Below are 18319 nucleotides of genomic sequence, written 5' to 3'. Positions count from 1 at the left end.
GAACGAATGGGGTTTGGACCTAAATTTATCTCATGGGTGCGGCTGTTGTACTATTCTCCGGTGGCCAAAATTAGAGTGAATGACGCTCTCTCTGAGACTTTCTCTTTATCTAGAGGTACTAGACAGGGCTGCCCTCTGTCCCCGCTGCTCTTCGCCTTGGCGGTGGAACCCCTTGCCGCAAAGATCAGAGGGTCCCGGGAGGTGAAGGGTTTTATGTACGGGGAGGCGGAAGAAAAAGTAGCGTTATACGCTGATGATATCCTGCTCTTCTTGGAGGATTCCGAGGGGACCTTGGTAAAGACGGAGGCCATTATTGAGGAATTCGGGAGTTATTCGGGCTTAAGGATCAATTGGGACAAATCGAATATGATGTTGATAGATGGGGATAGTGGGGACGGTGATGGGGGGGACTCTGTCACAAGGTTGAGGCTAGTTGAGAAATTTAAGTACTTGGGGATTCAGATCGCACTCCCTCTGACTAGCTTTGAGGAACTGAATTTGGCACCTCTTCTGCGTAAGATACGTACCAAGGTCCAGGCGTGGAAAAAGCTACACTTATCGGTAATTGGTAGGATAAACCTGATAAAGATGATTGTGATGCCGCAGTTACTCTATGTGTTGCACAATTCCCCTATATGGATATCGCAGAATAGGTTTCGGAGGATTAGATCTTTGTTTGGTGAGCTGATCTGGGGTGGGAAGAGCCCCAGATTTAAACAGGAAACCCTACAGAGACCAAAGACGGAGGGAGGGGTGGCATTGCCCAATCCGTGGTTGCATTTTTTGGCCTCACAGTGTCAGCATTTCAAGGGATGGGGAGATGGGTCAGGTGGGATGCGGGCACCTTGCAGCCTGAGATCATTGATTGGGACAAAGGTGTTGAGTGAGGGCCTAGAGGGGGGACATTTCCGTGAGAAAGGTTCTAAATTTTGCACTGTAAGGCTCATTCACAAGGTGTGGGATAAAGTTAAAGGAATTAGGGGTGTACGGGCACTCACTAGATTCTCACCCATTTGGAACAACTGTGTCCTACAGGAGTTTAGACAGATGGAGGGATTTCATATTTGGAGGGAGGCAGGCATTTCTCGGATGGGCCAGATTTTACATCAGGGTAGAATTAGAGACTTTGAGATATTGCAGGAAGAATTTTTACTCCCGGAGTCTGAGATGTACCAATACCGTCGTCTTTCTCATGCTTACCGGGCACAGTGTAAGAGAGGGCCTGTTGAAATCCAGGTGGATCTTATGCTGGATTTTATCCTTGAAGGGGGAGGCACGAAGGGGGTGATTTCGGGAATATATGAATTCCTTCTATTTTCTTTTCTGGCGGAGCACCCTATTAGAGCAAGGGCGAAATGGGAGGCTGACCTGGGGGCGATTGATGATGACCGATGGGAATCAGTATTGGATTACGTGCCCAAGATATCAATGAGTGAGCCTGGTAGGCTGTCACAATTATTTGTCATTCATAGGGCTTACAGAACCCCAGACATGTTGTTTAAAGCCGGATTAAGGCCTAATTCAGAATGCCCTAGATGCTCGCAGTCCGAAGCGGGCATCCTTCATATGTTGTGGCAGTGCCCCAGGCTGTCCTCCTTTTGGGTGGTGGTGTTGAATAAAGTGGGTTTGGCATATAGTTGTAATGTGCCTCGGGATCCTCTGGTATGTGTTTTGGGCTATGTGGAGGAGGTAATAACTGATAAGCTGTATAAAACGGTTATAGCTAGACTGTTATTTATTGCGCGAAAGTTGATCGCCAAATTCTGGATTAGGGAAGAGCCACCAACAAGGAGAGACTTTATGAAGCAAGTGGACCATATCATTGCTTTGGAGAAGAGTATCTATGTTAGGAGGAACAAGATGGACCTCTTTGACAGGTTGTGGAGCCCGTGGCTTGAATCAATGTGACCTGAAGACCTTTTGCCCCTATGGAAATATTTTTTGACAAGTCATCTTCCTCTTCTTGTACTTTTGTATGTGATAATTTAGTGGGGGATGACTCTTGACAGGTCTCTAGTGGGTGGGGGGAAGGGGGGTGGGACTAAATAAGTTTTCTAACAAAAAAAAAAAAGTATTGTGTATTTGTATATTGCTGAAAACAAACTATTCCTTTTATTGTTTATGCACAATTTTGATGGTTTAATAAAAATATCTGATTCAAAAAAAAAAAAAAAATAATAAATTTACTGTTTTATACTATTTTCTGTATAGAGGCTATTCCACGGTTTCATTCCGTGTGACCTATGCAATGCTAGTTTAATAAGTACAAATGTATAGGATGATTTACCTGAAGCAACAGCATCTTTTAGTAATGTAGCCTGGAAACCAGGGAGTAATAGATTCTCTCTGTCATTGCTCTCCATCTCCACAGTTGTACCTAAGAGACAAAGAGTGAAGATACTGAAATCATTGTATTGCCACTGTTCCGTTTTTTCCAGTTCATAAAAAAATACTGATTTACTCCAGAAATTTCTCGCAAAAAGAAAGAGGTGGTTTAGCGGCAAACTCACTATGTTAAAAACTAACTCAATAAGCATATACACATGATAAGAATGAGCACACACTATCATCCTAGTATGCCACTGCCCAAAAAGAAAAAGGGTACAGTAAGTATAACTGACCTCTGTAATCCTCCAAATAAGTACAGTAGAATTCAGCAAAGCAAAGGAGATTAATAAAATATAACTTTTATTGCCATAAAATGTATATAGTCAATAACTCAGACAAGCAAGACAATACATAAAGTGTTAGTGCTTAAAGTAACCAGGGCTCGTAATAAAAACTGGTTTGATCTCACCAATGTAGTGATTTGTGTCACAGGTTTACAAGACTGGAGCAGGAGAGGAACAACAGTAGTTGAAGGGGGGAGGGAGAAATTACTCTTTTCCTTTAAAACTTTGTGTTCCCGAGTATATAACTGCTCACAATTTACCCAACGTGCTTCCTCCTATGTTAGGGGAGTTCATTAGGGAAGGGGGGTTAATAGTGTATGGGAATATAGAAATAGATTGGTACTACTTGCCACTTCAAGAGTCCAGATTAAGTCTGACCAGTTGTGTCAGTGTCCCTACATGCCTCTAACATTATTTACTACTATTCATGTAAACCCCCTCATAAGACAAGAAGGCACTCCCTCCTCTGGAGAGAAAAAAGGATTCAGATGCCATATGAGTGTCATGTCGGACGCTATTCACACTAGGGCGTCCGACAGACAGCGGTAATTCCACATTTGTTCACTATACGCTCAGTGGCGCCGGCTAGATTTTATCCAGGTTATCTGGGGTTAATTTAGCTGGTAATCTGGTTGGAGGCTGGGTCACGCCCGTGACCTTTAAATAGTCATTCTGGACTTTGGGCGTCGCCGATTATAGCTTGTGTCTTGTGCCTGGTGATCTCGGTCTGGAGTGGTGGTCTGGGAGAAGAAATATCGTATCTGGTGGTGGTGTATTATCCTTTGTCATATTTCTCCTTCCTATATTTGTGTTTGTTTTGCCCTGTGCACATTATAGTGTTTTCCTGTGTGTCTGCGGCGTGGTGCGTTTTTAGTTTTCCCTTTCTGTGCTTTCTGTGGAGGTTGGTGTGTGGTCTTATCACTGGGTGGCGGGTGGAGGTTTTAGCATAAGGCTGAAACAGGAGTCAGGGTCAGGCCTAGCGGCCCAGACAAGCACACCATCAGTGTAAACTCTGGGAGAGGGACAGACAGGGTTTTCTCTAGTCTGAGGGATATCGCAGGGGCCCGGGTAATCAGCTGTAGTCTACCCTGTACCCCCATGACAAGGAGGCAAGAATTCTTTATCAAGAGAAATATTAGTGGCACAGCCTATCTCAGGACCAGGTCACAGCAGTAACCAGGACCGCCATCAGGGCATTATTGCCCTTACTACTGTATGGTGCCTGTTGAGCAGAATTCTGCCCCCCCCCCTTGAGCTTCTGCTCATCTAGCCCTAGGGTATGAAAGGGTCATGCACTGGCGCGCTGCCATAGGAGGGGCACATCTGGGTGCAGGAAGCCTTCCTGGTGCGGCACGGCCATCAAAACTGAATGGCCATGCAGCTCCAATGGAGTACCTCCGCCTCTTCTGTGATGAGCGGGTGATGGCAAATGATGATGAATAGAGAGTGGCAGTAGGAGAGAGAAAGGACATGACAATGAATTGGGGCGGAGGGGGGCATGTAAATATAATGAATTGGGGGGAGCAGGAGGTACAGAGTGGGGGCATTGAGGATGCAGGAGTGTGACAGGTATTGAATTGGGGAAAAGATTACATGTGCTAATTAAGTTATATATTTATTGGGTGAGGAAATTGGCCATTTATAGTTAGTGGGGGCACAGTGGTGGATTAAATTTTTTATATTTTGAATGGTAGGTTGCATAATAAATAATTATATATTAAGGGTGTGTGCACTTCTGTATTCAACTGTATTGTAGAAGAAAGGCAAAAAGTGGGGAATGTGTTCTGGAAGCAGTACTCTAGATAACTGTGTTATTTTATGCAGAGACGAGTCCTGGCTGGAAGAAGTGATGGCGGTCTACGCTGGTTGAAGAAGAAAAGCGAAGATGAAGGACTCCAACTAGAGACATCACCTGTGACCCAGTGTGTTACCTGTACACTGACGCTAAATACTGCATACTATGTACAGCGCTTCTGTGTATAATGGTACTGATAGTAATATTAGCATTGTGGTTTTTTAATAATGATCAGTATTGTAGTATTTGGTATGTGGTGATAATAGGTGGTGTGGTCATTGTGTGGTGGTATTTGTCCCTTGTATGTGGTATTTTTTGGTCACTAAGTGGTGGTAATACATGGTTGTATTTGTTTCTTGTACAGTTGGGTTCAAAAGTTTACATACCCCAGCAGAAGTTTTGCTTTCTTGGCCTTTTTTCACAGAATATGAATGATAACACCAAAACTTTTTCTCCACTTATGGTTAGTGGTTGGGTGAAGCCATTTATTGTTAAACTACTGTGTTTTCTCTTTTTAAATCATAATGACAACCCAAAACATCCTAATGACCCTGATCAAATGTTTACATACCCTAGTGATTTTGGCCTGATAACATGCACAGAAGTTGACACAAATAGGTTTGAATTTGAATGGCTACTAAAGGTAACATCCTCACCTGTGACCTGTTTGCTTGTAATCAGTGTGTGTGCATAAAAGCTAAGTGAGTATCTGAGATCCAGACAGACTCTTGCATCTTTTATCCAGCCACTGACATTTCTGGATTGTGAGACGAAAATTGGACATTTTGGCCACAACCATAAACGTTACATTTGTAGAGAGGTCAACAAGGCCTATGGTGAACGGAACATCATTTCTACTGTAAAGCACAGAGGTGGATCGCTGATGTTTTGGCGATGCGTGAGCTACAAAGGCACAGGAAACTTGGCCAAAGTTGAAGGAAAGATGAATGCACCACATCATCAGCAAATACTGGAGGCAAATTTGCAATCATCTGCCCGGAAGCTGCGCATGAGACGCACTTGGACGTTCCAACATGACAACAATCCAAAACACATGGCCAAGTCAACCTGTCATTGGCTACAGCAGAACAAAGTGAAGGTTCTGGAGTGGCCATCTCAGTCTCCTGACCTCAATATCATTGAGCCACTCTGGGGAGATCTCAAGCATGCAGTTCATGCTAGACAGCCCAGGAATTTACAGGAACTGGAGGCTTTTTGCCAAGAAGAGTGAGCAGCTTTCCATCTGAGAAAATAAAGAACCTTATCCACAACTACCACAAAAGACTTCAAGCTGTGATTGATGTTAGAAGGGGCAATACATGGTATTAAGAAATTGGGTGTGTAAGTTTTAATCAGGGGCATTTAAATGTTTTGGGTTGTGATTATGATTTAAAAAGAGAAAACACAGTAGTTTTACAATAAATGGCTTCGTCAAACCACTAACTTTGAGTGGAGAAAAAGTTTTGGTGTTATCATTTCATATTCTGTGAAAAAAACCAAGAAAGCAAAAATGTTGCCAAGGTATGTAAACTTTTGAGCACAACGGTATGTGGCATTATTGGTCACTATTTGGTGGTAATATGTGGTCCAGCCATGGTGTGGTGGTTTTTGTTCCTTGTATGTGGTATTATTTAGTCACGATGTGGTGGTAATATGTGGTCTGGTCATGGTGTGACAGTACTTGTTCCTTGTATGTGGTAATATTTGGTCACTATGTGGTAGTAATATGTGGTCCAGCAATGCTGTGAAGTATTTATCCTTGTAGGTGGTATTAATGGTCATTTAAGAAAAAAAAATGTATGTGGCTCATTCCCTTAAAGAAAAATAAATAAAAATATACCTTAACAGTATAGGATATTTTAAAGGGAACCTGTCAACTGCAGGTGAGGTAAGCCCACCGGCATCAGGGGCTTATCTACAGCATTCTGTAATGATGTAGATAAGCCCCCGATGTATCCTAAAAGATGAGAAAAAGACGTTAGATTATACTCACCCAGGGGCGTTCCCGCTGTTAGTCCGGGTCCGGCGCCTCCCATCTTCATCAGATGACGTCCTCTTCTGGTCTTCATGCTGTGGCTCCAGCGCAGGCGTACTTTGTCTGCCCTGTTGAGGGCAGAGCAAAGTACTGCAGTGCGCAGGTGCCGGGAAAGGTCAGAGAGGCCCGGCGCCTACGCACTGCAGTACTTTGCTCTGCCCTCAACAGGGCAGACAAAGTACGCCTGCTCTGGAGCCGAAGCATGAAGACCAGAAGAGGACATCATCTGATGAAGATGGGAGGCGCTTGACCAGGACCAACAGCGGGAACGCCCCTGGGTGAGTATAATCTAACGTCTTTTTCTCATCTTTTTGGATACATTGGGGGCTTATCTACAGCATTAGAGAATGCTGTAGATAAGCCCCTGATGCCGGTTGGCTTACCTCTGTGGAAGTGGAGCCTGTGTGGTGTCTCAAGGGGGCTCAGAAATGTTGCCAGTATGGGGCACTTGGGATTATGAGCGTAAAATCTTTTAGGGCAGACTGGATCATGCATTATAGTTGTACCAATACCCCATTACATTTATTGTCTTTCACCCCTTGGTTGACCTTGAAGGACATGTGTCTTTTTTTAACATTATCAATATTATGGAATCCGTGCACTCTGTTAGGGTATGTGTCCACGTGCAGTAAACGCTGCGTGTTTGACGCTGCATAGGGACGCAGCGTCAGACACGCAGCGTCCAGATGTTACAGCATAGTGGAGGGGATTTAATGAAATCCCGTCTCCACTATGCGTGGTAACACGCACGCGGCGGCCCTGCGACTCCGGACATGCTGCGCGTCTTTTCAGATCGCAGCATGTCCGTATATCTTGCGGCGACGCTCCGTCGCCGCAAGATATGGCACAGGGCCCTATGGTGGGGAGCGATGATCCCGGATGTGTGCTGTGAACACATCCGGCATCATCGCGTCCCAGAAAGGGGGCGGGGCATACCGCAGAGCGGCTAAGCCGCTCCGACGATACCGCCGGCCATCCTGATCGTGGACACGCAGCCTTAGTGGCAGAAGACTGTAATACTGTTGATAGAAATATAATGCAATTTAACAATTATCATAATTTTTAACTAAATGAAGTACCCCAGGTTTTGACAGTAGAAAATAGGAAAAACATATTCCCTACTAATTACCAGATCCCAGGAAGTGTAAAGAAGTGGAGGATTTAATATAACTAATTTTAATGCACTAGGGTAGATTAGGGAGGTAACAGATGGAATGTGTTTCCCTGCAGCACACATTATGTACACTCTCTGCAGCGTACACATAAACACAACTCTGCTACATGCACAGTACAACCACATTCAGCTCATCTGCATATGCACACATAACTCTGCTACATAAACACACAGCTCAGTTACACAAACATACATCAACATACACAGCTCTGCTATACCAACACACATAGCTCTGGTACAATAACACACACACATACATCTCTGTGCACACTGTGTAAACAATACTACATTTTGAAACTCTTTCCAGGCTTGTGACTGATCATATGATCTGAAAGGTCCTTCAGCTACTCAGAACTTGAAGCATCCTTGCAGCTGATGAGCAAGTTGTGTGAATGTACCAAGTGCTGATAGCTTTCTCCCCTGCCTGGCACCTATCAGATCAGTGTAGGTTAGCAGGGGTGAGCAGTGGATCAGTGATCAGTAATGATGCGGTGTCAGCATTCTCTTTGATCACAGGAAGCTGACTCAGAACTATAAGATGCTCACACTTTTTAGCAAGATTTTTTCTTGCTAAAAAGTGAGTCTCATGGTCAAAAAAATATACATTTATAGAATTTTTGTAAAGCAAATTATCCTGTACCAAATGTACTTTTTTTGTACTGTCTGCACCTACCAGTCCCAAGGCATACAATGGTTACATCAACAGTCTCGACCAATCCTTTAATCTCTTCGGAGGAGTATGTCTTACATTTTGCATCACTGCATCCTGCAGCAAAGCTCACCTCCACTGGAAGCTGTGCAATGCCATCTCTGAGAAGCAGAATGGATAAAGTTTTAATAACTTCATGAAAGACATAACATGCAGTTGTACTGATATCCTGCAAAAGTGACTGATTAAAGGGAACCTGTCACCCCGTTTTTTCAGTATGAGATAAAAATACCGTTAAATAGGGCCTGAGCTGTGCTGTTCGCATCTCGGCTTCAGGAAAATGGCCGCCGCGATCTCCATCTGCGCACGCGCGGCATCCCGCAGCCATTTTTCTGAAGCCCCAGGCAGCAGAATACTCCGTCTGCGCACTCGCGGCCTAAGGAAGATGGCCGCCCCCACGATAACCAGGGAAATAGCACAGATCGCGCTATTTTTCGGCTATTGCACATGCGAGAACCACTACGCCAACGCCGGGAAGATAAGCAAGAGGTGGGGGAGAAACAGCCATTTCACCACGCCCTTTTGACCAGACCAGCATGATTGACAGGCGAAAACGGCGACTTTGGTAAAGTATTTCGGCAGCATAGGTGGGGAATCAGGGGACACAAAATACACTATTGTAACGCACAGCTCAGGCCCTATTTAACGGTATTTTTATCTCATACTGAAAAAACGGGGTGACAGGTTCCATTTAAAACTAACAGTAATAAAACTCATCAGTAGGAAATGTTGTCACTTATGCTGGACTTTAGCATAACGTGGAGTGTATAGTGCAGTGAATAAGTATTCTCACACTGAATGGTTTATGTAGGAACAAAATAATACCTGAACTGATATTACAAGAACAGCAAGTTTTATTCTAGTGGAAGTCCAAGCTTAACAGTGACTAAATCGAACATAAAATGGGGCACCATAGCAAAGAATATCAGTGGCAGTCATTATAATGCTCAGGACAAAATGGCTCCCTGTTTGGTTCATTAATTTTGCCTTTGTACCCTACAATATATATTTCCATTAATATATAAAAACACTGTTACCTAGAATCATGAGATCTACATTGTTACAACAATCTTTTATATTTTCAGAATTTTTTTCTTCCTACCTGGGAGTGGAAATATATTGAGGATCAGGATGTGGCTCATAGTCTCCAAACAGCTCATGTGCACTATCAGCGAAAGGGCCAATTACCTGGAGGAATAAGGTTAGGGCTGTCAGGTTTTATGTATAGTGCATGTGCTAAAGAACAGTAACAGTCCCTAAGGCACCATATGTTGCAGCGATGGACACTCCATGTGACTCTGTACGGCACCATATGGTGCAGCCATGGACACTCCATGTGACTTTGTTTGGCACCATATGGTGTAGCCATGGCCACTCCACGTGACTCTGTATGACACCATACGGAGCAGCCATGGACACTCCATGTGACTCTGTATGACACCGTACAGTGCAGCCATGGACACTCCATGTGACTCTGTATGGCGCCATACGGTGCAGCCATGGACACTCCATGTGACTCTGTATGACACCATACGGTGCAGCCATGGACACTCCATGTGACTCTGTATGACACCGTACAGTGCAGCCATGGACACTCCATGTGACTCTGCATGGCGCCATACGGTGCAGCCATGGACACTCCATGTGACTCTGAATGACACCATACGGTGCAGCCATGGACACCCATGTGACTCTGTATGACACCATACGGTGCAGCCATGGACACTCCATGTGACTCTGTATGACACCGTACAGTGCAGCCATGGACACTCCATGTGACTCTGCATGGCGCCATACGGTGCAGCCATGGACACTCCATGTGACTCTGTATGACACCATACGGTGCAGCCATGGACACTCCATGTGACTCTGTATGACACCGTACAGTGCAGCCATGGACACTCCATGTGACTCTGCATGGCGCCATACGGTGCAGCCATGGACACTCCATGTGACTCTGAATGACACCATACGGTGCAGCCATGGACACCCATGTGACTCTGTATGGCACCATACGGTGCAGCCATGGACACTCCATATGACTCTGTATGACACCGTACAGTGCAGCCATGGACACTCCATGTGACTCTGCATGGCGCCATACGGTGCAGCCATGGACACTCCATGTGACTCTGTATGACACCATACGGTGCAGCCATGGACACTCCATGTGACTCTGTATGACACCATACGGTGCAGCCATGGACACTCCATGTGACTCTGTATGACACCGTACAGTGCAGCCATGGACACTCCATGTGACTCTGTATGACACCATACGGTGCAGCCATGGACACTCCATGTGACTCTGTATGACACCATACGGTGCAGCCATGGACACTCCATGTGACTCTGTATGACACCATACGGTGCAGCCATGGACACTCCATGTGACTCTGTATGACACCATACGGTGCAGCCATGGACACTCTATGTGACTCTGTATGACACCATACGGTGCAGCCATGGACACTCCATGTGACTCTGTATGACACCGTACAGTGCAGCCATGGACACTCCATGTGACTCTGTATGACACCATACGGTGCAGCCATGGACACTCCATGTGACTCTGTATGACACCATACGGTGCAGCCATGGACACTCCATGTGACTCTGTATGACACCATACGGTGCAGCCATGGACACTCCATGTGACTCTGTATGACACCATACGGTGCAGCCATGGACACTCCATGTGACTCTGTATGACACCATACGGTGCAGCCATGGACACTCCATGTGACTCTGTATGACACCGTACAGTGCAGCCATGGACACTCCATGTGACTCTGTACGGCACAATACGGTGCAGCCATGGACACTCCATGTGACTCTGTACGGCACCATACGGTGCAGCCATGGACATCCATGTGACTCTGCATGGCGCCATATGGCAAATCTTCATACGTAATCTGACCTAACTATCATCTATTTGACATTAGTCAAAATCATGCTTGGTTAAAACTTCTCAGACCCTAGGAATCCAAATGCTCTGTTCACTGAATTACAGGGTTTATTGTAGAATCCACTATTTTTTTCAAATTCCTTGTACTTTAATAACCCCTCTAAAGTAATCAATTTATGGCTTCAGATACTGGTGAATTTTTTTTCCAGCTTCTCCATAATTGTGTCTGGGCACAGTGTGAAGTGTGAAAGGTGGTCTTTCAGTGTTGACCATATGACCACTATAACATCCTTAGGTACTCCTCTGTGGTCTAATGATGCCACAGGTCAGCGCTGACAGGAGGAGACAAGGTGCTGTGCACGGTTTCTAATATTATACGAATAAATGTACGGTAATTATTCTCCATCCCTACTTCCCTGAGTAAGTTTCTAACCCTACAAATCTGTACGTGATTTGGATAGGTTTCCCTTATATATCCTCTTCAAGCTGTAAAACCTGTATTTGTTGCCCATAGCAACCAATCACGAATCAGCTTTCATATTACCAAAGTGGTTTAAAACATTTAAAGTCGAGCTGTGATTTGTTCGTTGTTGTGAGCAGCAAAGCCGGCATCTCTTTAATACAATATAAATAAAGATCCAGTCATAGATCAGAGATGTCCATTGTAAAAAAAAATGTTCATGTTTTTAAAGTGAAAAACCACTGGTGGTTTAGTAACTGGTGCGCCTGCTCTTAGTCTACTTCGTCTATCACTCAGTCAGGGCACAGTTGGGGAGGATAATAGCTGTTCCTCTTTTAAATGGAGCTGGCGCTCTGTGCCCATGTCCACCCTCTACGGTAAAGGCGGTGCAGTCAAACATGTGGTGTCTCACTGCAAAGTAAGAAGAGCATACCGACTATAGAAGAACAGCAACTATCTATTGGGCACATGTAACCTGTCATGAACAAACTAAAGGACATATCAATGGCCAACCACGTAGGCCAAAGCTTCTGACACGCTGTATTTCAGGGGGGATATATTTAGAGCAGTGAGCATTTTTGGAAATTGCTTGCATTTGACAACTTTATTTCAGGATTTTAAGCTACTGAGATATGATTGATATTGTAGGAATAACTCTTTAATTGGGGTACATACTTTGTAATGCAGATAGAATAAGGTATTAAAACAAAATTGATTTGTAGAGCAAATAGGTCAGACATAGTGTCAAAAATAGCGCAAAATATAAGAAGGCTTCTCACCCCAAATTTCTTCCCTTTGATGCTCTGCAAGTCCATAGGCAAGGTGTCCACAATGTTCTTGAGCAGGATGAAGCTCTTAATAGCAGCCTCCACAGCGAGGTCTCTGTGTTCTTGACTCTGAACAGAACTAAGATCTAAAGAGCTGTAAGGATTCATGTCTGGAGGATCAAATTCTCCCAACCGCATTCGGGTGTAGAACAGGGGGTACAGGCGTTGTTTCACCGTCTAGTGGATCATACAGTCAGAAGACAGGTTACTGTCTATTTTCTGGCACTTAGAATCTATATACAATTTGAACAGTAAAAAGTAGTATCATGGTGCTCAGTGGAAAAGGATGATGTCATAGATCACCAGCCATGACATATTCTGTTGATTTTTTTTTTTAACAAGCAAACAGTAAAAATGTCTTACAATAAAAATATTAAAGAACTTTTACAAGGCACATGGCGTATGGGGATTCGGAGAATGACTGCAAGGTTTGGGTATTAACTGAATTCTACACATAATCTAATATACCAAAAAGAGCCCAAAGGACATGCAAAATAAATTAGATAAAAGGGACAAAAACGGAAAATAACTAAAATTGTATCAATTTGCCATTCACCTCAATAAAGGCATTTTTTCAATAGTTATTTTCCGTTTTTGTCCCTTTTATCTAATTTATTTTGCATGTCCTGTTGGCTCTTTTTGGTGTTTAACCCGAATGGTCTGCCATTCAAATTACTGGACGTAGTCGCCCACATTATTTTATATTTATTTTAAATCAGTGTTCTGATTATAATTTTGGTTTTTATGAGCTGTTACGTCTAGTTTCTGTTTGACATAATCTAATATAGCAGGGTAATTCTTGGATGGAATATATTGGTACAAAAAGGGGCTTTTCATTTTGAGCCAGAAATAATTATCTTTCCTTATGCTATTCTTTACCTCCAGCGTGATGTTTCCCAAATTCACTGCATCTTGTATTTTCATGAAAACATTGTCTTTCAGATTGAAGGACAGCTCCAAATTGCATCCAGAGGTCACGGAAGCTAAAGACAAATAGCAAAAATTAAAATGCTGTGCTTCCTCCAACTTTGTGTTTTTACATAAGAAAGTCAGCAAGTGATTACAAGCACCAATCACAAATTTGAGGTTGCCCTTTTTACTTAACCCCTTCATGACCCAGCCTATTTTGACCTTAATGACCTGGCCGTTTTTTGCAATTCTGACCAGTGTCCTTTTATGAGGTAATAACTCAGGAACGCTTCAACGGATCCTAACAGTTCTGAGACTGTTTTTTCGTGACATATTGGGCTTCATGTTAGTGGTAAATTTAGGTCAATAATTTTTGCGTTTATTTGTGAAAAAATGGAAATTTGGCTAAAATTTTGAAAATTTCAAATTTTGAATTTTTATTCTGTTAAACCAGAGAGTTATGTGACACAAAATAGTTAATAAATAACATTTCCCACACATCTACTTTACATCAGCACAATTTTGGAAACAACATTTTTTTGGCTAGGAAGTTGTAAGGGTTAAAATTTGACCAGCGATTTCTCATTTTTACAACGAAATTTACAAAACCATTTTTTTAGGGACCACCTCACATTTGAAGTCAGTTTGAGGGTCTATATGGCTGAAAATACCCAAAAGTGACACCATTCTAAAAACTGCACCCCTCAAGGTGCTCAAAACCACATTCAAGAAGTTTATTAACCCTTCAGGTGCTTCACAGCAGCAGAAGCAACATGGATGGAAAAAATTAACATTTAACTTTTTAGTCACAAAAATGATCTTTTAGCAACATTTTTTTAATTTTCCCAAGGGTAAAAAGAGAAACTGGACCCCAAAAGTTATTGTACAATTTGTCCTGAGTATGCCGATACCCCATATGTGGGGGGGAACTACTGTTTGGGCGCACGACAGGGCTCGGAAGGGAAGGAGCGCCATTTGACTTTTTCAATGAAAAATTGGCTCCAATCTTTAGCGGACACCATGTCGCGTTTGGAGAGCCCCTGTGTGCCTAAACATTGGAGCTCCCCCACAAGTGACCCCATTTTGGAAACTAGACCCCCAAAGGAACTTATCTAGATGCGTAGTGAGCACTTTGAACCCCCAGGTGCTTCACAAATTGATCCTTAACAATGAAAAAGTACTTTTTTTTCACAAAAAATTTATTTTGGCCTCAATTTGTTCATTTGCACATGGGCAAGAGGATAAAATGGATCCTAAAATTTATTGGGCAATTTCTCCTGAGTACAGTGATACCTCACATGTGGGGGTAAACCACTGTTTGGGCACACGGCCTGGCTTGGAAGGGAAGGAGCGCCATTTGACTTTTTGAATGAAAAATTAGCTCCAATCGTTAGCTGACACCATGTCGCGTTTGGAAAGCCCCTGTGTGCCTAAATATTTGAGCTCTCCCACATGTGACCCCATTTTGGAAACTAGACCTCCCATGGAACTAACCTAGATGTGCGGTGACCACTTTAAACCCCCAAGTGCTTCACAGAAGTTTATAACGCAGAGCCGTGAAAATAAAAAATCATTTTTCTTTCCTCAAAAATTATGTTTAAGCCCGCAATTTTTTATTTTCACAAGAGTAACAGGAGAAATTGGACCCCAATAATTGTTGCCCAGTTTGTCCTGAGTACGCTGATACCCCATATGTGGGGGTAAACCACTGATTGGGCACACGTCGGGGCTCGGAAGGGAAGTAGTGGCGTTTTGAAATGCAGACTTTGATGGAATGGTCTGCGGGCGTCACATTGCATTTGCAGAGCTCCTGATGTGCCTAAACAGTAAACCCCCCCCACAAGTAACCCTATTTTGGAAACCAGACCCCCAAAGGAACTTATCTAGATATGTGGTGAGCACTTTGAACCCCCAAGTGCTTCACAGAAGTTTATAACGCAGAGCCGTGAAAATAAAAAAATAATTTTTCTTTCCTCAATAATGATGTTTTAGCAAGCAGTTTTTTATTTTCACAAGGGTAGCAGGAGAAATTGGACCCCAATAGTTGTTGCCCAGTTTGTCCCGAGTATGCTGGTACCCCATATGTGGGGGTAAACCACTGTTTTGGCGCATGTCGGGGCTTAGGAGGGAGGGAGCACCATTTGACTTTTTGAACGCAAGATTGGCTGGAATCAATGGTGGCGCCATGTTGCGTTTGGAGACCCCTGATGTGCCTAAACAGTGGAAACCCCTCAATTCTAACTCCAACACACCCCTAACCCTAATCTCAACCCTAAACATAATTCTAACCCTAATCCAAACCCTAACCCCAACACACCCCTAACCACAACCCTAACCCCAACACACCCCTAACCATAACCCTAACTACAAGCCTAAACTTAACCCTATTTCCAACCCTAGCCCTAATTCCAACCCCAACTCTAAAGCTATGTGCCCACGTTGCGGATTCGTGTGAGATTTTTCCGCACCATTTTTGAAAAATCCGCGGGTAAAAGGCACTGCGTTTTACCTGCGGATTTACCGTGGATTTCCAGTGTTTTTTGCGCAGATTTCACCTGCGGATTCCTATTGAGGAACAGGTGTAAAACGCTGCGGAATCCGCACAAAGAATTGACATGCTGCAGAAAATACAACACAGCGTTCCCGCGTGGTATTTTCCGCACCATGGACACAGCGGATTTGGTTTTCCATAGGTTTATATGGAACTGTAAAGCTGATGGAAAACTGCTACGAATCCGCAGTGGCCAATCCCCTGCGGATCCGCAGCCAAATCCGCACCGTGTGCACATAGCCTAATTCTAAGGGCATGTGCACACGTTGTGGAAAATGCTGCGGATCCACAGCGTTTCTGCCGCTGCAGGTCCGCAGCAGTTTCCCATGAATTTACAAAAAACGCTGTGCACATGCTGCGGAAAAAACTGCGTGGAAACGCAGCGGTTTACATTCCGCACATTTCACTTCTTTCTGCGGATTCCGCAGCGGTTTTACAACTGCTCCAATAGAAAACCGCAGTGAAATCCGCAGAAAAACAGCGTTAAATCCGCAATAAATCCACAGCGGTTTTGCACTGCGGATTTATAAAAACCAGAATACGTGTGCACATTCCCTAACCCTAACCTTAACCCTAGTTCTAACTGTAGTGGAAAAAAAAATTTTTTCTTTATTTTATTATTGTTCCTACCTATACTTTTTTTTTTTTTTTGGATCACTGTGATCAAAATGTACATGGAACGAATCTGCCGGCCGGCAGACTCGGCGGGCGCACTGCATATGCGCCTGCCATTTTGGAAGATGGTGGTGCCCATGGAGAAGACGGATGGACGGACAGACACCGGGAGCCTTGGTAAGTATAAGGGGGGGGGGGGGATCAGGGCACGGGGGGGCGTCGGAGCACGAGGGGGTGGCATAGGAGCACGGGGGGGGGAGCGGACAGGAGGACGGGGGAGCGGAGCACAGGACGGAGGGGAGCAGAGCACAGATCGGTGGACTGGGGGGGGCGATTGGTGGGGTGGGGGGGGGGGCGATTGGTGGGGTGGGGGGGGGGCGATTGGTGGGGTGGGAGGGCATATCAGTGTTTCCAGCCATGGCCGATGATATTGCAGCATCTGCCATGGCTGGCTTGTAATATTTCACCAGTTTTTGAGGTGAAATATTACAAATCGCTCTGATTGGCAGTTTCACTTTCAACAGCCAATCAGAGCGATCGTAGCCACGGGGGGGGGAAGCTAAAGTACCACTCCCCCTGTCCCTGCAGATCGGGTGAAATTAGAGTTAACCCTTTTACCCGATCTGCAGGGACGCGATCTTTCCATGACGCCACATAGGCGTCATGGGTCGGATTGGCACTGACTTTCATGACGCCTACGTGGCGTCATGGGTCGGGAAGGGGTTAAAGAAGCACTCAAATTCTTTTTAAAATCTCAGGAAGTCTCTTTTCCTTGCATAAATCAATCCCCTTCTTCAACTCCTGACCCAGCTGATCCCTCCTACCCCTGCCAGGTACTTTTGCAGTGACTCATGAAGGGGAAATTGATTTTCAGTTGCTACATAGAGTTTAGAAGGATTCAGCTAGCCAGTTTTTAATTACATGATGTCATATGCCTAATGGAAAGGAGAAGAATTACCTGGGCAGAAAGGCAAAATTAGCAATTGTAATTACACAGTGTTATATAATATGATGACTGCAATATATTTAGGGGATAAAATGTTGATGGGAGTGCTCCTTTAGTAAAAACGTGGGTAGCCCCAGACTGATGATTTGTCTAAAATTTCCAGTCCACTACCAAAACCTTCAGAAGCAGCTCTAACGTCCCCCAAGAGGGCCCAACTTTCTAGCAAAGTAGTGTACGTACTACTGGTTTATGGTATCCTGGAAAGCACAGTAGGCGCACACGACTCTCTGCAGCTGTTCTTGTAGAAAAGAAATCTTGCTGTTTCTACTAGTCCAGCATTTTTGCATACTTTAACTGATATCGAACAGTAACAGCTATAAAGAGGTTACCATTCGGTAACAAATTAAGAAAGAACTTAAATGGAACCTGTCATGTCCCCAAAAGCTATTAAATTGAAGGTATGGGTTAATTTGCAGGTTAAGAGCATTCTAAAGCTGCCAAGCCACCAAACTGAAAGCACGGCTACCGGAAGAAAACTTTATTCCTCTCAGCAGTCTCCAGCTTTGAGTCCTTGGTGTGTAGGGGTGTTCCTTCAATCACGACTCTGTATACAGTGAGTAGTCAATGTTCTAGGGCATGTTTACAGCTGCAGCTCACTTTAAGTGCCATCTTATTTTCTCCTTGTTGTTGTGTAGGAATTGAAACTGAGGATTGGACT

General features: G+C 44.1%; 1 protein-coding gene across 1 annotated transcript in view; it reads right to left on the bottom strand.

The window, feature by feature from the left end:
• The window catches only part of LOC138669956 (uncharacterized), a 66829-nt gene that overhangs the window by 18595 nt on the left and 29915 nt on the right, over positions 1-18319 (bottom strand). Inside the window, exons 8-12 of the mRNA XM_069756860.1 lie at positions 13460-13563; positions 12533-12757; positions 9488-9573; positions 8350-8486; positions 2288-2377 (exon numbers count right to left, since the gene is read on the bottom strand). Of these exons, the coding sequence (XP_069612961.1) occupies positions 2288-2377; positions 8350-8486; positions 9488-9573; positions 12533-12757; positions 13460-13563 (642 nt within the window). The remainder of the gene's footprint in view (positions 1-2287; positions 2378-8349; positions 8487-9487; positions 9574-12532; positions 12758-13459; positions 13564-18319) is intronic.

This window comes from Ranitomeya imitator, chromosome 3 (genome assembly GCF_032444005.1).
Source record: "Ranitomeya imitator isolate aRanImi1 chromosome 3, aRanImi1.pri, whole genome shotgun sequence".
Taxonomy (NCBI): Eukaryota; Metazoa; Chordata; class Amphibia; order Anura; family Dendrobatidae; genus Ranitomeya; species Ranitomeya imitator.
Note: the sequence above shows the minus strand (reverse complement) of the source record. Positions and strands in the feature narration are given on the sequence as shown.